A 7,309-nucleotide genomic window follows, 5' to 3' on the forward strand; every position below is an offset into this window, starting at 1 on the left:
TCATTCCTCCCCCATAAGTCATATCCCCTCCTATTCTCTGGCAGCAGGAAGCACCCCCAGGGACAACAAACTCCACTCCCTGGGTCCAGAATGAAAGACAATGCTTGTATGTAAATGAGCTACAAAACCTCCCCCAACCTTCCCCCACCTTCCACATACTGCCATCTCTCCCCTAGGACCTGGATGAGGACAGCTGGTGGGGAGAGTGTCCCCCTGGGGCCAGAGTACTGGCTCAAGAACAGCTAGGGGAAAGATACCACCAAATTTTAAGTTCTCCTAGGGAGCTCTTATCTGCTTCCCCACATACTGGCCTACCAAGGAGAGATGCTGGAGGCTGTCTCAGGGCCTAAGAGGTTAAAAATCCACAAAGTAGGGGAAGGGATAGTTAGGGATTTGGGGAAGGTCATGTACGCGGTTATGTTTAAAATGGATAACCATTTTAGAATTAAAGGACCTTAACTCTGCTAAATGTTATGTGCCAGCCTCGATGGGAGGGAGGTTTGGGGGAGAAAGGATACATGTGTATGCATGGCTGAGTTCCTTCCCTGTTCACCTGAAACTACCACAACATTGTTAATCGGCTATACGCCAATACAAAATAACAAGTTTAAAGTTTGGGGGGAAAAAATCCCCAAATTACTCTCAAGATGGAAGCATGTGCATGTGCAAGCTCATGCACACAGGTACCCACCCCACAGTCAGACACAGAAATACACACATCAACATGCCAATCAGCACACTGGCATACAGTAAGACACATAAGCACTGACTCACTGACTGTCCCACGGGTCAACAGAGCTAACGTGGGATGCTTCTCCCTCAAGACATACAAAGATACACACACACCGCCTCTGCCATAAGCCCACGGCATTCCAGATTCACATCCAATTTGCACACACACCTGCACACCCAACACTGGGAGCTGTATTTTACTTCAGTATGCAGGAGCTTGGAAATAGGAACAGGAAGACTGAACAGTGACCTTGAGATAAGAGACAGAGCCATCTTATTTTCAGACCAGTGGATGGGGAATGGCAGGAGAGAAGGCAAAGGTAGGGGAATTAGGAGCCTACAGCTCCTCCCCCCTCACCTGACGAGTGAGCAGTAAGCACGTACTAAGTGCCCAGCTGAGCACTTGGCAGTCAGAACACGAAGGTAAAAGGATGAGGTCCCTGCCCTGGAGACGTAAGAGACACACAAGTAAATAACTTCCATCCACTGGGACATGTGCTATAATGGTGCACTGGGTGGGCAGAAGAGGAATGTCTGCCTCTGCCTGGAAGTGAGAGAAAGTGAAAAAGAGTTTCAGAAAAGGTTAAATGAGCTATAACTTACAGAGGAGTAGGAGTTTCCCTGGCTAATGGAGGTGGGGAAAACAGGGACAGGTATACCAGGAGCAGATGAGGGGAGATTTTGAATGACCGACTAAAGGGTTTGCCATTTATCTTACAAATGATGGGGGTGCTTATGAACAGGAAGCAGGCAGACTAGTGAGGAGGCTGGGGTCATGGTCACACGAGAGATGATGGATGTTTGGAGCAGGGTGATGATGTCAGAAGGAGAGATGTGGCCAGATTCAGGATAAGTTTTGAAGGAAGTGACCAAGACATGAGGACCACTCAGATCTGGTGGGAAGAGAAAAGGAGGCATTGATGGCTCCTAGAGTTCTGACTTTCAAATCTGTAAGAACGGTAAGAACATCACTGAAAATGTGAAAAGGGACGGACATTATGGGAAAGATGAAGAAAGGAAAGAGCCCCCCATAATCCGAGTGACCACGTTCAGTATGCGGTTGGTTCACGGGACTGGAGCCCTGAGGAAATTTAGGCCTCAGTTTGGTCATTTATTCAATGTAGAGTTTCGCCAGATAAAACGACTAAAAGGGTTTTTGGTGCTTAAGTTTGCTGGGGTCAGGGTGAGCTCACCTGCGGCTCAGCAGCGACCCCTGGTGGCCAGAGGAGGCTCCTCCTCCCCACGTTGGGGCCACTTCAAGCGAATTCTCCACCTTCCTCCCAGACCCGAGGGGCATAAGGGGGCCCCTGCGAAGACGACTGCATGTGCATCCAGGATGCTAATTCTTCACCGAAGCCTAGAAGGATCCCTTCCCTCCTCTCTCGTCTGTACCTTGCATGTAACTTCCATTATAAGACCACCGCGATGGCTCCTCCAGGAAGATGCCCCTGCTCCCGCCAGAGCTGGCTCCACCCACCGCTTGTGGAACTGGAGCAGAGGGAGCTAAGTGAATCCCCGCAGGGACAGGACTAGTGTCCCCAAGGATTGCGCCCAGGATCTTAGCTGCCCGGGGTCCCAAACTTCTCTCTCCTGTCTTCTTCCCGGGATCCCCAAGGCGCTGTCCGCGACGCCTCTTGAGGCACTAAGGATTGGAGACCTAGCGACCCAGGTCCATGTTTCTTCCCTCCGTCGACTCCACCCGTACACTACTGGCCCGAACCCTTTCGTCTTTGGTCCCGCCCTTTTCTGTCCGCAAACTAGGATGGTCTTACCTCCTCCCATTGGCTCTGGACCCATACGGCCCGCAGTCTCCCTCCCTCTAGCCCCGCTTTCTCCCTCGCTACTGCCCCGCCCCCTACCCGAGATGGCCCAGCCCCCGAGGTCCTAGCCTTCGTATCATAAGACACGCCCCTCGCCTCTAGCTCCGCCCCTACCAGAGATGACCCCTCCCCCTGACTGCGCCCCGGCCCAGCTCCCGAGGCCCTAGCCTTCGTAGCATAAGACCCGCCCCCTCGCCTCTAGCTCCACCCTCTTCCGTGTGTCCCCGCCCACCTCGAATCTGGCCCCTCCCCTCATCATTGCTCCTGCAGCCCTCCCCGGTCCCCCAGCGCCCAGCTCCTCTCCCTTCTTCGGCCTTCCGAGGGTACTGACCCTCTCCCCACCGGTCCCGGTCCCTCCCCTTCCAACCAAAGGCCAGCTCGCCGTGGCCCCGCCCCTGACTCGCCCCGCCCACCCTACAAGCCCCGCCCCCCGAGGCCTCTACCTTTGGCGTCTCCTCCCGAGAGGCGGCGGTGGCGGTCTGCGGCTGAAGGCCCGTGGGGCCCCGGGTCAGAGGGCCCGGCGGGCCCCGCCGGGGGCAGCGACGTGACGGTGAACCTGCGGCTCATGGTGCGGAGAGGGGCCGGGCGACTGCGGAACCGGCCCGGATCGCACAAGTGGCCGCAACCCGGCTCCGGGAGGCAGAAGGAGCGGATTCCCCCTCCCCGCCGGCCGCCCCCCGCCGGCCGCGGCGCCGCGCAGGGTCCTAGTGCCCGCCGGGCTTTGTGCCTCCCTGCTTGGCCACGTGGCTCTGGGGCCTTGGGCTCTCAATTCCGCTGGAAGCGCCTGAGGGCCCAACCCGCTGCTGAGAGCCACCCCGGCACCAGGTGTCCCCGTGTGCGGCTCCTGGAGCTCGGGTTCTCCTCGTCTAGGTCAGGGCTTCCCTGCTGGCTCAGACAGTAAAGCATCTACGTGCAATGCAGGACACTCGGGTTCGATCCCTGGGTCAGAAAGATCCCCTAGAGAAGGGAATAGCTACCCACTTCAGTACTCTTGCCTGGAAAATCCCATGGACGGGGGAGCCTGGTAGGCTACAGTCCATGGGATTGCAAAGAGTCCGACAGGACTGAGCGACTTCACTTTCAGGTCTCCTAAAATGGATTTCATTCACTCATCACATCTTGATAGCGCCCCTGCGTTTGCGGCACTGGTTGGGGCACTGGGATATAGCATCGGATTAGATGGACTGGCTTCCTGTCCTCGTGGGGCTTACATTCTAATGAATGAGAGGAGAAAGATTACAAGTGAGCAAATGCATAGACAGGACAATTTGAGATTGTGGTATATGTTAAGAAAAGGTGGGGTCAAGGGATAATGACTAAGGGGAAGGACTACTTTAAGGGATGGAGTAAGAAGACCTCTCAGAAGATGTGGTATTTGACTTGAGCCCTCACAAATGAGAAGGAGCCAGCTAAGCAAAGATCTGAGGGAAGAGCCCTCTAGCTGAGAAAATAGCAAGTGCATGGGCTCTAAGACAGTTCAGGGAGCAACAAAAGGGCCAGGGTGTCTGGAGCAGAATGAGTGGAGAGGTGAGTGATGGGGTGGAGATGAGGTTGGGGAGAGGAGAGCAGATCATACTGTGACTTGAAGGCTTTGTCAAGGAGCCTGGAGTCTTATCTACAAGAGAAGCCATGGGAAGTTTCTGAGTAGGGGAGCGATGTGCTGTGACTTACATGTTAACAGGATCACTCTGGCTGCTGGGTGAGGACTCAGCTAAGGGCAGGAGTGGAAGCTGGGAGTCTAATTAGGAGGCTCCTGCAACCAGCAGGTAAGAGGTGATGATCGCCAGGCTGGGGTGGTGGCAGTCCAACTTCGGATACATTTTGGAAGTAGAAACCTAAACCTACACCTGCTTCTGGATTGTACGTTGCATGTAAAGGAAAGAGGAGTCAAGGAGAGCTCCTGGACTCTCATGCACTGCTGGTAGGAGTATAGTTGGGCAAAATCACTTTGGATAATTGTTCAGTCAGCTAAAGCTGAGCCTAATTAGACATGCCTGTCTACTCAGCAATTCCACTCCAAGGTTTGTGCCCCAAAGAAGTGACAGCTCCTGTTGACCAAAAGACATTGACAAGATTGTTCATAGCAGCATTATTCATGATAGCCTCAAACTGAAAGTTACCCACGTACCCATCAACAGTAAAATGGACAAGTAAGTAGTGGTACGTTCATAGAGTGAGTACCATATTGGGAATGAACGATCTTATATTTCACAAACAAAATGGATAAACCTGACAAATAGCATGGAACAAAAGCCAGACACAAAAGAGTGTATTTGTTCTTTCACTAAGTCGTGTTCAACTCTTTGCGACCCCATGGACTGCAGCATGCCAGGCTTCCCTGTCCTTCACCATCTCCCAGAATTTTCTCTCAAGAGTCTTCTCCAACACCACAGTTCAAAAGGGGTGAGGGGGTAGTGATTAAAAGGGGGCATAAGGAAGCTTTTAGGGTGCTCAGAATATTTTATTTCTTGATTTGGATGTTCATGAGACAGTCATGTTCAGTTTATGAAAATATATTGAAATGCACACTTATGAAGGGTCTACCTGTCTATATGTTTGTTATGTTAGAGCAATATTTCTCAACTTGGAGCATTGTTGCCCACCAAGGAACAGTTGGCAATATCCAGAGACATTTTTGGTTATCACAACTGGAGGAGGGTGGTACTGGCATCCAGTGGGTAGAGACTGCATGACCTTGAGCCACAGATTCACCATCATGTCCCTTCACTCACCTGTATGTTAGGGCCTAAGACAGAGGGAGGAAGACTGACCCTGAATGGGCCTAGCATCTGTCCATGGATCCCACTGCCTCCTGGAGGAAGACATCAAGCCTCCCGGAATGTATGGACCATCCCCCACAACAAAGAATAATTCAGTTCAAATTGTCAATAGTGCCAAGGGTGAGAAACTGTGTGCCAGGATAAGGAGCTTTTACAGGTCCCTAGATTTTAGGACTGATCAGGTGTTACATTTGATTGAGGGCAGATGATGTTGTCTTTTATTAAAGTGGTGACTACCCATGGACAAGTGTGTTTGGAAGGTGGGGCCCAAGAGCTCAGTTGGAACAGGTAGGTTGAGATGCCTCTTCGGCTCCCAAGAATCATCTGAGTCAAGTTCAGGGGAGAGGATAATGCTGGGGTGTGCATTACAGAGTCTTTAGCAGAGAGATGCTATTTAAAGCTGCGGGACTAGACAAGATCCCAAGGAATGAGTATACACAGAGAAGACGTCAAGGGATTGAACACAAGGGCATGCCATCATTTAGAGGTTGGAAAGCAGGAGATCTAGCCAATGAGAGAGGAAGAGAACCCAGAAAAAGGGCTGACCCAGAGACCAAGTGAAGAAAAATTTCAGGAAGAAAAGGCATTATCCACTGAGTCCAACAAGTCAAGAGGCGGTATGAAATGAGCCCAGAGAAGTACCCACTGGATCTGGCTAAGGAAGATCACAGGTGTTAAAGAGAGTGATTTCAGTGGAGGAGTGGAGTGGGAACTAGGCTGCAAACAACTGAGGTGAGAATGGGAGACAGTGAATCTAGACTGTACTTTGGGAAGTTTTCCTGTAGTTGGGGTTGGGGAATAGAGAAATGGAACAGAACTGAGAGAGAGAGGTCCAGAGAGATTTTAAACAAGTGATATTAAGGAACGTTTGTATTCCAGTGGGAGTGGATCATTCCTGAGTGAGAAATGGGTGAGTTAGGAGAGAGGGCCCCACCCACAGGAATTTTAGGAGAAAGTTCTCTAAAGCCCTCCTTAAACTCCCACTTGACCCAGGGTGTGGATGATGATCAAAGCTGACCAAGGCCATCACCTCCACTCACCTGCAACAACCCTTTAGTCAAGTTCCTCTGCTTTCCTGGAAGATCAAATCCATCCTCCTCAGCCTGCCACTTAGACTTCTCTCATCTATCCCAGACCACCCATCCCTATTTCAACCATTCCAGAACCCCATTCCAGAACCCTCTCTGCTCAAACCACACGTTACAGTTCTGAGCCATTTCTAGTTGCCCCAAATGCTCCCTTCATTGGAAGGACTGATGCTGAAGCTGAAATTCTAATACTTTAGCCACCTGATGCAAGGAACTGACTCATTGGAAAAGACCCTGATGCTGGGAAAGCTTGAAGGCGGAGGGAGAAGGTGACGACAGAGAGTGAGATGGTTGGATAGCATCACCGACTCAATGGACATGAGTTTAAGCAAGCTCCAGGAGTTGGTGATGGACAGGGAAGCCTGGCGTGCTGCAGTCCATGGGGTTGCAAAGAGTCATACACAACTGAGCGACTGAACTGAACTGAAATACCCTCTTGCTTTTTCTCTAATCCCAGCTTTTGCCCCTAGAGCTCATTCCAATTCCAGGGTCATCACTTACCAGCTCAGAGAGTGCAGGTGAGCTGTGTAGTTCTGTGCCAGCAGTTACCTCATTTATAAAGCGGGGGAGGCAGTGATGGCAATGGTAATGGCACCTCTAAGGTTGCGGGCAGAACCTGTCTCATAGAGTTGTGGGGTTTTTTTAAACTTATTTTATATTGGAGTATAGCTGATTAACAATGTTGTGATAGTTTCAGGTGAATAGCAAAGAGACTCAGGCATACATACATATGTATCCATTCTCTCATAGGGTTGTTTTAAGGACTGGCCTTGTTAACACACTCAAGCATGTGAAACAGTGCCCGGCATATAGTCAGTGCTGTCCTAGGAGTAATTCCTATCATCATGTATGTCCCCCGGATTTTCTTTATCCACTGCCTTATGTCTGC

General features: G+C 51.1%; 1 protein-coding gene across 1 annotated transcript in view; it reads right to left on the reverse strand.

Annotated features, from left to right (window-relative positions):
- The window catches only part of SLC12A5 (solute carrier family 12 member 5), a 35,282-nt gene extending 31,783 nt beyond the window's left edge, over positions 1-3,499 (reverse strand). Inside the window, exon 1 of the mRNA XM_006051372.3 lies at positions 2,996-3,499. Within this exon, the coding sequence (XP_006051434.2) occupies positions 2,996-3,119 (124 nt within the window). The 5' untranslated portion in view covers positions 3,120-3,499. The remainder of the gene's footprint in view (positions 1-2,995) is intronic.
- Between the last annotated feature and the right edge of the window lie 3,810 nt (positions 3,500-7,309).

Source organism: Bubalus bubalis, chromosome 14 (genome assembly GCF_019923935.1).
Source record: "Bubalus bubalis isolate 160015118507 breed Murrah chromosome 14, NDDB_SH_1, whole genome shotgun sequence".
In the NCBI taxonomy this organism is placed as follows: Eukaryota; Metazoa; Chordata; class Mammalia; order Artiodactyla; family Bovidae; genus Bubalus; species Bubalus bubalis.